The sequence below is a fragment of the Simochromis diagramma genome, unplaced genomic scaffold, assembly GCF_900408965.1.
Source record: "Simochromis diagramma unplaced genomic scaffold, fSimDia1.1 OVJJ01000344.1, whole genome shotgun sequence".
Classification (NCBI taxonomy): Eukaryota; Metazoa; Chordata; class Actinopteri; order Cichliformes; family Cichlidae; genus Simochromis; species Simochromis diagramma.
The window spans coordinates 6,673,412-6,688,117 of record NW_024387375.1 but is presented as its reverse complement, the minus strand read 5'-3'; the positions used below and the strand labels follow the sequence as shown (position 1 = coordinate 6,688,117).

The 14,706-nt window shown below is 40.7% G+C and overlaps 1 protein-coding gene across 3 annotated transcripts in view; it reads right to left on the bottom strand.

The window, feature by feature from the left end:
• Positions 1-14,706, bottom strand: part of rsrc1 (arginine/serine-rich coiled-coil 1) — a 121,881-nt gene that overhangs the window by 91,097 nt on the left and 16,078 nt on the right. For all 3 annotated transcript variants that reach the window (XM_040009495.1, XM_040009493.1, XM_040009494.1), the window contains exon 4: positions 7,519-7,734. In XM_040009495.1, the coding sequence (XP_039865429.1) occupies positions 7,519-7,734 (216 nt within the window). The remainder of the gene's footprint in view (positions 1-7,518; positions 7,735-14,706) is intronic.

Here is a 14,706-nt window from a genome sequence, read left to right as displayed (position 1 = left end):
TTTCACATTTGCATAACCAGTCCAAGTGACATAAATTTCAGAAATGGGTCACGCCCACAGAATGAATGCACTGGCTGTGTCTCCTGTCTGCATCATACGTGGCACTTACGAACCATTAATCGTCCCAGACTGGCAAAGACCAAATACATTTTCTGGAGCTACAAGTTGCACGGATCCCTGTGGAGGATTCCTATGATAATACCCTTTTGACAAAGCTATTTATAAGTCGTTATACCGTTCACTTCTTTTGGGCTTAAACCGAGTTTTGGAGAAGGGGTGTGGAGTCTAGTTAGATGACCTGCTTTTGTATCTAAAAGGGTTATCTAGATGTAAAGTAAGTCTATTATTAAAGACTACTACTTTGTTTTATTTGTTTGTTTTTTAATCTAATCTGCTCAGTATTTGTATTAAAAAAAATAAATAATGACTACATGCAGCCATAGGCCAAAAAATGTTACAGCTGAACCAAACTGTGTGTGCATTTATCTACTGGGACCTGAGTGTGTGTCTGTGTGCACATGCTCGCTGTCCACCCTTTGCATGTAGGCATCACTCCTATTTCAGCCACCCAGCCCCCACCCAGACTACACACACGCACACCTACTCCTCTTCAGCTTCACCCACGTCTCATCTTGCTCCTGGCCACTAGGCTACCCCCCTTGACGCACACACAAATAAAACACACACTTACAGTTCATTGATTTAAGTCAATGTGAGTGTATCCTAACCTTCCGAGGACGGTGTTTGAAGTCTCTCTTACCTCCCCGGACCCGCTCCCAGAGCCAGACACAGCCTAGAGTCCTGCAAGAGTGCAGTGAAATGCAAATACAACAAACACACACACACACACACACACACACACACACACACACAGAAGCAGCAGCTAGTGGTCCCATCCACACCACCCATACACACATTCCCACCAGGCTGAGAGGATGCCGCAGGCAGGGGCTACACACCCACAAACACACACACAAACACACTTACTTTCTCTGTGTATTACCAACACTAATGAGCTGATAGATGTTCAACAGAAGCAAAGAAGCAGACAATCATTTCCTCAGAGTAAGGCAAGAAGGGAGAGAAAATCAACAGTAGTAAGTGAAAATGTGTGTGTGCCGGTGTCTAGGGTCTTGTTTTATTTTCTCTCTCTGCCTCACAGCATCCCGGCTTCCAGAGGTTAAGGCTGAGCAATAGAGCAAAGCTAGCCAAACTCAGGCCTGCAGGTCCTGCTGGGACCCCTGTGGTGAGGTTGGGTTCTGTTTAGTTTGTCAGCAGGGAAAACAGACTAATGAGAGGAATTACTAAACAATCACATTCACAGAAAGAAAACAGCAATGGGTGGGTTGGTGAGGACGGCTTGTTGTATAAAAATGTCAAGAAAATATGTTTTATATTAATGGTTTATTTTTTTATAAAAGAAACTCTACCAATGTGAACTACGCTGTCCTATTCTGTTGAACTGCTGTTCCTCTCTGGCAGACAAAAACCTCTAAATGATTCTTTCATAGAAAAGGACTTCAAAAAAAGGCTTTAATGAAAGGTAGGCTGTCTTTTCATTTCTTTAACCCTAAGCTCATTAGACAAACTCCTTTTACATGCACAGGGAAAAGATGGCTCTCTGCTGCCATGAGGTCTCCACGCTGCTCTCTGTGCCTCGGTTGCCCAGCCTGTGCCCATTTCTTACTCAAATTACATTAAATTGAGTACGATGAACCAATGTGTTCCCGTGACCCGGCATAGGCAAGGAGTTCAGCCTAATTGGACAGACCTCTCAGAATGAGCATGTGAAGCATGTGAAGTTTGCAGTACCTCTATGATCTGTTACAGAGAAAAGAGGTCAGCACCACCCAAAGCAAAAGGGTGACGACTTCTCCTAAAGAAGTAAAAAAAAAAAAAATTGTTGAAGGCACTGAATTCCGAGAAGGTTGCTTGAGATGAAGAGAAGAAGGGGGAAAAGTGAGAGTGTGCACACCTGTGTGTATGGCGTATGCATGCATTAACAATATAATGAAATGCAGAAAAACTGGAGACTGCTCTCCATCCACGACCTAACAAAATCCCTTCAAGCCTGATCAAAGCCTGAACCACTACAGCGTTTAATGATGCCAAACCCGTACTTACTAACAAACACTTACTTCTTACTATAAAATTTAGTTGTAGATTAAAAATAAATAAATAAATAAAAATGTAAAATGCTTAAAACCTGTCACTTTCTGTGAAGAAACAGCCATCTGTTAGCGTAAATTCTCAGTGTCTGCTCATTAATCAGGGGTGTGAATTGGGTCGGAACATCAGGTGAAATACGCTCTTACTTCTGTCAAGTACCAGCCTGGGGGCAGATGCGCACTTGTTAACATGAGACACTGTTTACCTCTTGTACTTTGTTTCAGGGAATACGATAAAACTCTGACAAATAAAATTAATCTTGACCTGTGCACAAGGTATTATGAGAAAGTATCTGGTGCGCTGCAAAGCTAATTTATATATATTCAGAAAATTGTCATTCGGCAGTAACTCTATCGCCTGCCAGGGGTGTTCAGACGGCCTTAATTTAGTGGTATTTGTCAAACAAAGACTTGCATGAGTTTAGATTCACCTAGTTTGTGTTTGGATTTTTCTGCATGAATCCTGCTCCAGATCAGCACCGTAGTTGATGAATTACAGTACCGTGCAAAAGTCTTGAGCCACCGTTTGTTTCTTTATATTTTGTTTCCATGGAGCCAGACTCTCTTGTTGGGCAATAGACTTTCTGAAAGTCTTTTAGTTTTTCACTCATTTTCAGTCCAGTCCTTTTTTTATTGTTTGTCTGTTAAGATACTTAACGCCGATCTATGACTCATCCAAAAATAAAAAAGGCACTTAACTCACGAGATGAACCAGTGTTGAGTCTACACATAACGGAAAAAAAAAGAGGAAAAAATAATAGAAAAAATAGCCTGTCAGAAAAAGCCTTTCTTCTCATCTCTTTAGTAGAATCTACAAAAACAGTAAGAGACAGTTTGACAAATGTTTTGTTATTTTTGCACCAGCAATCTGATTCCCAAAGAGCTATTGCCAAAACATTTGGCACAATTTAGCAGTTTTTGCCTCTATGCTGTATTTTCATGCAAGGTAGCACACATTTCAATGAGTCACTGCATCTATTTCCTAGCGACATATAAAGAAATGTGGGGTGACTCAAGACTTTTGCACAGTAACCGTAGAGCTGTGCAGGGGGTTGAAGGTTTAGCATGTGTATTCATTTAGGTGATGCACTCTAACAATTGTTTTGAGGACAGCAAATACACTCTGGATGTAATCTGATCTTCTTGAACTTTGCCCCTGGCATATTTCATTACTCGTGGAAAATTTATGAAGTAATTCAGGTAATTTTAAAAAGGAAAAAAAAAAACTCACAGCTTGCTGAAATTTAATCTAGAGAATAAACAGGTCATGATGTCTTTATGAAACTGTGTTAAACCGTTTGAGTTTTTTTTTTTCATCCATGAAACGGATCGTTTCTCAATTATTGTCATCATAAATCATGAAAGAGTGCTCATCAAAGGGCACTGGGCACATGTTAAAAATCACCACTGCATTCAGCTTAATGCTGAATAAAAACAGCATGCAGGACACAAGCATGCAATCTTATTGAGAAAAGTGTCAATGAAAAGAAAAGGTAAACAATGTAAGTGGTGGTTAAATTAAAGGAAACTAACACCCTCTCTGCAAGTACTAACCCAGATGCTTATCCAGAGCAAAGTTGACCTACTAACCTTGTACATAATCCTGTGTAAACACACACACGCACACACACTTGCATAGAAGTACACAAGTACACACACAACCCTACAATCACCCACTTACCCTTTGCCACTGGTGAAAAGCAACAAGATCTCTTAACAACAGCTCGTCTTTTTCAATAAATTTTGCATGAAAACATGCCGCTGGAGCACCAAGTTGCCTGCTGTCATACTAGAGGAGTCTTAAATGTTTAATGACAACAACACCAAACACATGTGCGCACACACAGAGTCGGTGTCAGGGTGCCGCACTGAGGGGCCCCTCTTTCATCCTGACAGACACTATAAAGCTCCTGAGCCGCTTCTCCACCCCGCCCCGCCATCAGCATACCACCGCCGCACTCCTCTCCTATCACCCAGCAAGAAAACCTGGATGTAAATGAGGCTGGAGTGTAATAGTATGTGGGAGTGCGCAGGTGTTTGTGCTCAAGTGGTGAGGATCAGGGGCTTGCATAGACCCTACCCCCATTGCCATTAAAAAAAGAAGAAGAATGGAAATGGAAAAGGAAGAGGAAGTAGCTTCTCAAATTAGATACAGTAAAAAGGGAAAAAAATGTTTTACATATTCCTGAAGCATCTTGTTGCTTCTGCCTTACTTCTGCTGAAAGAGGACATGCTAGGCAGCTAAACTCCTGTGAGCATCAAGCAGATTTTGGACAGTTATAAGATCATATCAGCATCTGCAGGCATAAATGGCAGCCATACTGACAGCTATCCAACCTGTGATGTTGTACTATCAAAAGTCAAAATTAAGCTGAAAACATTTCTTCCTAAAATCATCTCAAACACTATTTATCAATTTTAAAATGAAATGCCAACTCTTTATGCTGGAAATGCAAGACTGAAAGAGGCACTAATGTGCTTGGATTATGGAAATGTTCCAGTGTTTTTCCTTTTTGGAGAGATGTTTTGGATTATATAGGCCAATAATTGAAGTGTAATTTGCCCAGGTCACCAAGACCATGTCTCCTAGGAGACAGAGATGCCTTACAACAGCTGAATAAGTATGTAATGGGAGTATTTATAGTTGGTTTAGTAACTTGTGCCAGACTAATTCTCAGGCGTTGGTGTCTGTGAGAAGATTTTAGGGAGACTTAATTGTAAAAACGATGTGGTCAAGGAGCAATGGGACAGTTACTGAGAGTTTATATCCAGAATTAAAACGTATCTTGATATGAACTGTCCAGTGTGTACTGGACACTTGGCAAATGAATATTACCAAGTAACTTATTGTACAAAGTGTTTTGTATACCTCACTCTACGTCAGTGTCTTTGAACATCCTTGTTCTGTCTTGATGCTTTTATATCTAATTAAAAAAAAAAAAATTAACAATTGCAATAGTCTATTGTAAAGTAATATCACATGTCTTGGAGAATAATGTCTTTAGTGTTAAATCTGAAGTTAAAACTCCCCACCCCCACAAAAAAACAAAAGAATTAACAACTTGGAAAGAAAAGAAGTTTATATTTTATTTGTAAAAGGGCAAAAAACTCTATCAACACCCTGATATCGTTAAAAAAACATCTTTAAAAACCATATACATGTAAAATGTAGAAGCTTTGTAAAGGTAGGATTTAGCACCGCGGTGGATTGCAACAGATTTCACAGTTGCACCTACTGAAGTGGGTGCTGACTCGATATGTCACGTCAGTTAGTGGGTCAGCGCCATATGTCGAAATTATTCAATCTTTAAACCTCCACAGGCTTAGGCAGTTTTGAAATAAATCAACACTGCCACAGGTGGAAATGCACACACACGCACACGCACAGACTTAACACAAATATGCACACAGACAAGCTAAAGCAGGGTCAGAGATAAAAGAAGAGATTCCTATCGATGCTAAAGGATATTGAAGCCTTAATAAGAAAATGGATATAGTCTACTGGCCTTACATTTCACTGTTAGCTTTATTTGTTTTCCTGATACTGATCTAAGAAAGGCAATATGTAATGGCGACAAATAAATGGGAGCACTTTTCCTTTAAAAGCAAATATCCAGTCTCTGGCCATACAGAGAAGTCTTAACACCCACGCTTTTCACTGACGACCAACAAAAGTGATGAAAAAACAAGTGCTGAATACATAGAAATCCTTCAAAAATTGCTATTATCAACAAATACGACCCTATGATCTTTAATTCTAAATAAACATCTTGAATAACACATAAGTGTTTAACAATATTACTGATCGTGCTTGTGTTTTCCTCAATGATGTCAATATATAATACTTCCTAAATACATAAAATCTGTTGTGCTAGCAAAGATATACATTTCCTTCTTTTCTTGGCATTTAACTCAGTTAATGAGATTCAGTACACGTGATTTCCACCCAAAGTTGTTCAAGTGCGTTACTTAACAAAAAAAAGATAGAAATGTTCTTAGATATACCATACAGCATTTCTGGTCTCTCACAGCCACTGCTACAGTGATAAGTTTCCTCATCTGAGTGCACAGTTGCATCAAGAACACATCTGAGGAATGGAGATTTTAGTCAGATCAAACAGTCATAAAATCAGAAACTGTCGTACGGCTATTACTGCATGTTTCTGTAAGGAAAAACCAATGAAAAGCCTAGAAAATACTCCCTCAAAGTGTTTCCTCCCAGAAAACTTTATGTGTTAAGTTTAAGCATAATATAAGCAATCCTTAAAACAAGAGTTTTGACAGTAACTGCCAAATGCATCTGCTAATCTGCCAATGAGATCCTCAACTAATCATTTATCCGAAATTGAAAAGTGCCCATGATTGTTTTCTTAAGCTGAATATACTTGTTTATTATCAGCATTAAGGCTACATTTGCCATGAAATTTTCAGTCGATGAATTAATCAATTAATCGGCTTAAGGTTTTGTCGACTGTGAAGTAAATTCAGCCTGTCCCTGAGTTTCTAAAGTCTGGTAAGCTGATGTGTAGCACAACAGCTGCTCTGTATCACTCTTGGGATCCGCAGTTTAATACACACATCTGTGCCATTCAATGTGACAAGCAACAACTGAGTACCAGTCGTATTACAGTGGCCCCCAATCACATTAGAGAATGACGTGATGGGGGAGGGATATATCGGCAGACGCAAAGAGAAGCCTCTAAGGTAGTTATACCTGTAGTGGAGTGTACAACTGCTAACACTCTGAACCTGTTCCTCGTCTGTATTAGAGTCTTTAGTAGACATAAACTTGCAAGTGTAGATGTCCTTTGCTAACTTTCCTAACTTTAATAATAAGACACTCTTGTTTATTGTTTTTTTTTCCTGGCACAGACAACAAAGACATTTGGAGGTGCATATAATCCTGTTATGTTTCTAGACTTATTGCTGCCGGGTCCAGAGGGTGAAAAGTGCAGTTAAAGACATCAGAAATCATCTGGTGACCAACGCATTCAGTAAAAACCGAACCTGTGCCACACTCCTAACTACCATCTATTTTTATATCACTGTGAGATTTTCCTCTTACAAGAGGGAACTATATCGCATTACATGGCCCGTGCTGCCTTGTGCTTGATGAGAAGGAGAAATGGAGAAAGAAAGGGAATGATGGATTGATGGATGGAAGGATCGAGTGATGGATGGACGGATGGAGGAGCTGAGACCGAGCTCCGCATTTATGTCCGTATTACACCAATCAGCATTTTCTGCTCTCCTGTGGTCCAGTAGAGTCGACAGTACCTAAGACTTATTAAGGTATCTTTGTGTCTACCTGTGCTGTCACCTCACATATAAGGGATAATATCCTACTTACCCCTTTTTCTCTGCCTTATCTTTACTCTTGTCCTTCTCTTTGTCCTTGTCTCTGTCCCGTCCTCTCTCCTTGTCTTTTTCCCTCTCCCGGTCACGGCCCTTGCGCCGGCTCCGGTCCCGGTCCCTGCTGTGGCTACGGCTCCTTTTGCGGCTGTGGGTACCTCGCCGGCTGCGACTGCCGCTCCTACTTCGAGACCGCCGGTGGCGAGAATGAGACCTAAAGCAGAGATAAGGAAAAGTTAAAGCAGATAAACCTCTGACATTTCTTTTCATTTCTGGCACAGTAATACGAAAGGGAAAGCACCTTTATTGTTTTAGCTACTCGCGTTCTGCCTTGTAAGTGTCTATATTTCCCAGAATGCCTTTTAATCACTAAATGCCTAATCAAATGTGGCTGAAACTGTTTCACACCAGAAAAATGTGGCAAGAGTAATATGAAATAGAAATAGGTACAATAGTAGATTCAGTTTTACTTATATAGCGCCAAATCACAACAACAATCCCCTCAAGGCTGTTTATACTGCAAGATAAAGACCTGACAATGTGAGAGAGAATATGCAGTTTTCAGAACTGAAATTCAAAGCAAACTGATAACAACTATGGGAAATGACACCCAACACAGTTCAAGTTTTAGCAAATTGCGACTTTATGTTGCAATATAATGCTGAAGCATCCATGTCAATACTTCTAGGCTATATAAGCGACAGAGCGCCGATTCCCAGTTAACATTCACATACAGCAGTGGACACAAGTGGATACAGGGTTCACAATTAAAACAGTTTTAAGTCATTACATTTGTTTGGCAATTTATTATAAAACTTCTTTACAGCTTTAATATATTTCAGCTGTTTTTATACGTGTAACAAAGCCAAACTATATTAGCTATTAGCTAAATTAATAGTTGTACTTTTCTACATATATAAAACAAAACTCCGCTGCTTATCGGTACGTTCGGTAGAGGATCGATTTAGTTCCATCCGAGCTACCAGGCTTTGAAACACTGGTGAAATTCCTGCATAGCAACACTTTGAGGCTTGCATCTGCTAAAACACAAAATGAAACTCTCTGAGATCAAATTTCACAGGAGCTGATAGATTCATCGTTCACTGGTCCACAGTAATATTAGTTATATACAAGCCCACACACTATAAACACACACACACACACACACACACACACACACACACACACACACACGCTCACAGAAAAACCACACTGACATTTTAGAAATTGAGCCAATTAGAGGCTGGCTCAGAGGAAGACCTATCATTGGTATTGATCCTGACACTGGCCCTCTGGTCTCAAAAAGATTTGCAGTGGGAGATTTACTTTGTTAGCCATGACACACGAACATAAACACACTTACTTTGAACATACAGGAAAGGGAAAATTCAAAGTGTAATTTATATCCCAAAGAGTTCGATGCATAAAGACAAGTAATACTGAAATATAAACTTATTGATGTGTCGCTGCATGTTCCTATCAAAACAGAAATGTGTTACAACTGTGTGCGTTTGTGCGTGTGCAGAGGGGAAAGAACATGATTTGAAACCCCAGTAGAAATCGGCAGCTGAGATGCCGTTATTTTCCATCATCTATCATTTTATTGATTTGTCTATAAAAACAGTCAAACCTGCTGTCCATGAGCTTTATTGCTTTCCCCCCTTTATTAGTTTGCAGTTTGGGACATCCAGAGCTGTCTCTCTCCCGACAGAAAACTAATCATTTTCTTCAGACGCCTGTCACCATCCTAACAGACAACACTCTGACAACTGTTGCAATCAATTAGGCCGGGGCGATCCTGATCACCGGAGAATCCCTGCTCTGTTTCTGTGCTCTATGTCTACACTTTCTCTCTCTCTCTCTCTCTTTTAAACTGACACCAAAATCCTAAATGTTAGAAATAAATTCCACATCCCTCAAATGTCCAACCAAACACTCCTGTTGGAAAAACTATTAACATATTGATTATTCTGCTTGTATTTGTTTTTTTAGATAAAAATGTAGAGAATAGTGAAAAAATCCCCAAGGTGACACCTTTAATCTCAGAGTCAGCTGCATAACTACATAACATGTAACTCATGCACTGCAGTCAGCTACAACAGCCCCTGTGTGGTATAATTTTCCTGCCAAGCCATTCTCATTGCATCTGCAGATCAGAAACTAAAGCAGTAACCTGGGGTGATTATCAAAAATAATTGTTATGATACATTCTATTCATAGGTAAAGGTGAGAGCAGTCTTCAGTTCCAGGCCTTGTGATTGGCTTGTTAAATATAGCCTTTACTGGAACTATGATTCAGCCAGTCAGGGAATCACTTGTAAAGAAAAAAGAAAAATCTTGCACTTTTTGGGGGGTATGGAGTCTCCAAGAGAGATAATCCATCATGGCCCTGACTGACCTTGGAATGAGTGAATATATGTGTTGACAATGCATGCGTATGTTTTTAATCAGCAGTACATGAGGGCAAATACAACAGAGCCGCAGTGTTCCAAGTCCAAGTCCTGTATTTACAGCCAAGCAAATTGTGGTCAGAAGCAGTAGATGCAATAAACAGAACTTCCCTCTTTCCCTCTCCCTCTATTTCTCTGTCTCTGTCTCCCATTCCCTTCCTCCCTCTGATGGCAAAGAAAACAGCCCACTTCTGGGGTGTGCAGCAAATTAAATTTACTGTAGTTAATAGAGTGAGCCTATGCTGCTAAATGTCAATTTCCTGACCAAGTCCTTCCCCTTGGAGAATGATTAGCTAATTTAAGGCTGGGGATAAATGGGCTAATGCAGGACACACACAGATAAACAGCCACAGTTGGACCCCATTCCAAGCCCTTCCCCTGCTTTACATTTTATTGGCCTTATTATCTCCAGGGAAAATGGGTCCCCCTATGACCTAAACATATTTTCATTTCTAATAAAAGGCCCTTGCTGGTTGCCCCCATGTGCAGACCTCCTCCCTCCACACACGCGCACACACACACACACACACACACACACACACACACACACACACTCACACACACTCCCCCTTGCAGCCTCCTTTCCTCCATTCCTTCCTCGTTTCATCGTCCAATCCATTAAATCGAAGCTCTGCAATTGGCTGGGACCATTTTCCTGGTGAATTATCAATAGAGTAATTATGCTCCATGTTGGGAGCTGGGCTGAAGCTTATCGCCGCTGACCCCCCAGCGTGCACCAGGATATGATCCCTCACCACAGCCCATTGGGGTAATTATGTGGTCGGGTGTGAAGCTGGATGGCGTTTTACCTTTATCTGTATTCTATTTCTGTTTTCACTGAAAATTGGACATTAATGGCAGCTACGCGATACCACTAGTGTCAGATACAGGTGAACGCCTCCAATGGAATCTGACCCGAGTCGAATCATTATTCACGGTTCGCAGTGTACGGACGAGCAGCACATGAACCCCCCACACAAACACAGAAAAAGACCAATCATCCGCACTGTTCGTTTAACCTTATCTGGCACCTGTTTGAGCAGACGCGATGGACATTCACACAGTTTCCTCTCCTTTCTTCCCAACCTCCATCCTCTGCTGGGAAGACAAAAAGTTTGCGTCCGTGGTGTTTTTTTTTTTTTTTTTTTTCCACCCCTGTAGAAGAAAACACCAACACAACATCTCGTCTCCTCGGTAAGGCCACGAGTGTCACACCTGTCCATTACCCCAGTGCAGCAAAGCAGTGATTAATGGCAGTATAACTTTAACTATATCACATTTCAGAAGACACAGTTCCCCCTGTTTGACCAGCGATGCATTAAGAGATAGACATGCAGTATAAAAATAACCATCTCCGTTTTCTTGCAAGATACTGTATTTAAGAGGGCACGAGGGGAAAATGATTGATCATTGTAACTTTTAATTTGCTTATTCCCATCACCACAGGCTTGCTAGAAATGTGTCAGGGGAATGAAATCCTGCCACACTTCTAAACTAGCATCCAGGCCAGCCTTATTTAAACATTAGTGGTTTTTCTGGAACTTTGTGTAATAAAGCATCTTCTATTTTAAGCTAAAAATAAGTGACATTTGAACACTTTGTCATCTTCCTAAAGATGCAACAAAATGATTAGCTTTTATTAGCTTTTTATATCATCTTTAAAATGAGTTTGTCTTGTTTTACGCAGAAATTCAAACATCAACAATGCACTCCGAAGGGGCAGCTGAGCAGATGTTAATGATGATATTTATGATATGACTTTAAAAATGATTTGTGGCATATCAGATGAAACAGAAACGATAGGCTATTCATTATTAACTGGGACCTGCTTGAAGGAGGAGGGGGGGGGGCACATAAACTTAAAAATCCTTATTTATTCAGACAGCATGATCCAGAAACAATAAAAAAGCAGGACCTGACACCAATATCCAAACTATGTCTGACCTAAACTGACATAAAAACAGCATAAATAAAAAAGATAAACTTATTGTAATAACTTGTAAGTCATTTTTAAACACCACAGAAAGACGATTTTTGAAAACCTCAACTATTACAATAAAAACAGAGTATTATTGCATTGCCTGGAAAATGTATTTGACTAGAAAATGGGAAAAATTTAACCTATTAAGTTAACGGTAAAGCACTGGATTTAAGTACTCTACAGCCACACACACACACACACAGAAGAAAAAAGCTCGCTAGTCGACTTTTCCGAGCAATAGACAGATTGAAAAAGAAACAGGCCTATTGAAAGCGAGACGATCCATATTTGAAGAACTTCATTAATGCACTGTTCCCCGCCGAGTTATTTCCAGTGACAGAGCACACAGCAGCAGCTTCATGTTCAAGTTAAAAGTCACTTTTCTTTTTTTTTTTAATACAATTTCAATGTGTCTAAAAGCACCTTGAGTGAGCAATGTGCATTTCCTGCTGCCAAAAGACGTGGAAAACAGCTGTTCCTGCCCGACGCTGCCTGCTGAATGGAATGCAAATATGTTAACCATCCAGAATTTATTACTTTTGAGTGCTCTTCAAACGCAACGGCAGACACAAGTTTAATTTATGATATTCCTCTAATTATGAGAGCTGTTGAAATCATTTCCCAAGCTGCTTCCTCCTTCCAAGCAGCCACAATATCTGTTCCCTCGGTTCACAGTACACGCACAGACGCACACACTCAGACGGATTCAGTCATCCACTGTGCACACCCACACAGAAACATAAATATACATACACACACACTAGCACACAAGGAATCGCTGCAAAGTAGCTGATTGTGAGCACAATTAACACAGCAAAGACGGAGCATGAAAGATTCACAGAAATGTTTTTTCTTCATTCCGCTCTGCTTCATAAAAGCAAAGTTTAGATTTGTCATAATCTTCAGTTTGCTTTTAATTTGGCAGTCGTCAACACAAACGTCTGCAATGCCCTGCTACGCTGTGAAACAGAAATGAGACCCCATGCAGGCCACCCACTCACTATCTCCCATACACACCCAAACACACACACACACACACGGCTACAGCCACAAGCCACAAGGTCAAGTCATTTAGCAGAGTTCAAAGGCCTTCAAAGATCCCTCAGATCTATATGAACCTAAACGGCCAGCCAACGATGAGGGAAAAGATGACTTTCTGCAGCAAGATACAGTTTCCATGTGTGTGCACGCATGCTTCTATGCCCATGTATGTGCATGTGCTGCTGGGTGCTTGTGTGTTGATTACCCACCGTCTTCACTGCCACATATGCGCAGTGTCACTCAGCCTCTACGTCGCAATCCTAAACTTGGCCGTCTGGTGTGCACTCGCAACCTTTGACCTCCTTGCAGCCGCAGCTTGACATGACACCCATTAGCAGCTGGAGCTGGGGCTGGCCCAGCCACTCGCTTTGACACAAGGTCAAGTAGAGGTCACGCTCAGACTAGGTGCTAACTCGCCAACTCGCTCACAGCCACTCACGCAATTGAAACCCACTTTTTTCTCCCCCTCTTTCCAAATCCATCACGGATCGGAACAATTAGCTACGCTGAATCAGAGAGTTGTTTTGGATGTCGCCGTCCCCATCGGTAAGGAGGGAGAGAAAAGTAGAAGGACAAACAAGGAAGAGGAGAAAGGACATGGAGCAAAAGGTGAAGGACAGCAGGAGGTTAAGGAGGGAAAAGAGGGGAAACGATTTTTTAAAAAGTTGGAAAGTCAAGAACAATCAGAGTTTAAAAAAAAAAAAAAAAAACCCGAGGAAGAATGAAAAAGAAATTGGGAGAAGACGGAGCAGACAGCCGTACTTCACATCAAGCTGGCTCCAATTAGCAGGTGTGCTCTCAGACGCTCACTCTCCCTCTCTCTCTGGTCAGGGAAGATGTATTTTTCTGCCTTTTATACGCATGTATTTATGAAGTGGTAGGAGATCTGAGGGCCCTTAGCATAACAGCCTTTTATTGTTTAAATGTGGACTGCTCGGCCCCGTGTGCTTAAGTGATTTAGGAACCTCACAACTCCGGTATAAGAAAAATCATAAACGCTGAGACAAACCATGTGGGTGGACTGTAAAAGGCACAGAGGAACGGGCCGACAAAAAGCAGACACACATTCCACTACTAAAGGGAAACTACACTTAATTAAACACCCAAGACACAACTGGAACAGTGCCCTGTAAAAAACATGGAACTATTAGTTTCGCCTCTTCGGTGGAATAACATAAAGTTGTCTTCTAACAGAACAGAGACTTGTCTCATAAAGAAGTTTCTAAAAATCTTTTTTTTATAAACCGCTGTCGAGATTGAACAAGGAGAGGAGAGAAACACTGGAAGAGAGATCAAGAAATGAATAGAAAGAGAAAACACTCGTACCCTTCGAGGAAACCCCCCCCCCAATTCTGTCACTTCACATAATCTACATGTCCTGTGCATTGAACTAGAAGTAGGAGAAGTATGATTTTCCCCCCTTTACTGCTCACAGACAAACACAGAACTTTATGACTCGAGAACTCGAGACGCTCCAGTTTCGTAAACATTGAGCAGAAAAATATACAAACATATAGACCAGCTCTGGTGAAAATTTAGTTTAGTGTAGTGTATACCATAAGTCAATTTTTTATACATGCGGCATGCTAAGTATATGGCTTTTATCCCTAAGGGAATTTCACTGTTTGAGGACATTTCATATCTTTACATTTTATGTTATTTAAATCTAAAGATAATAAAGATATTAGAATTCACGTTTTTAAAAAAAAGTTTG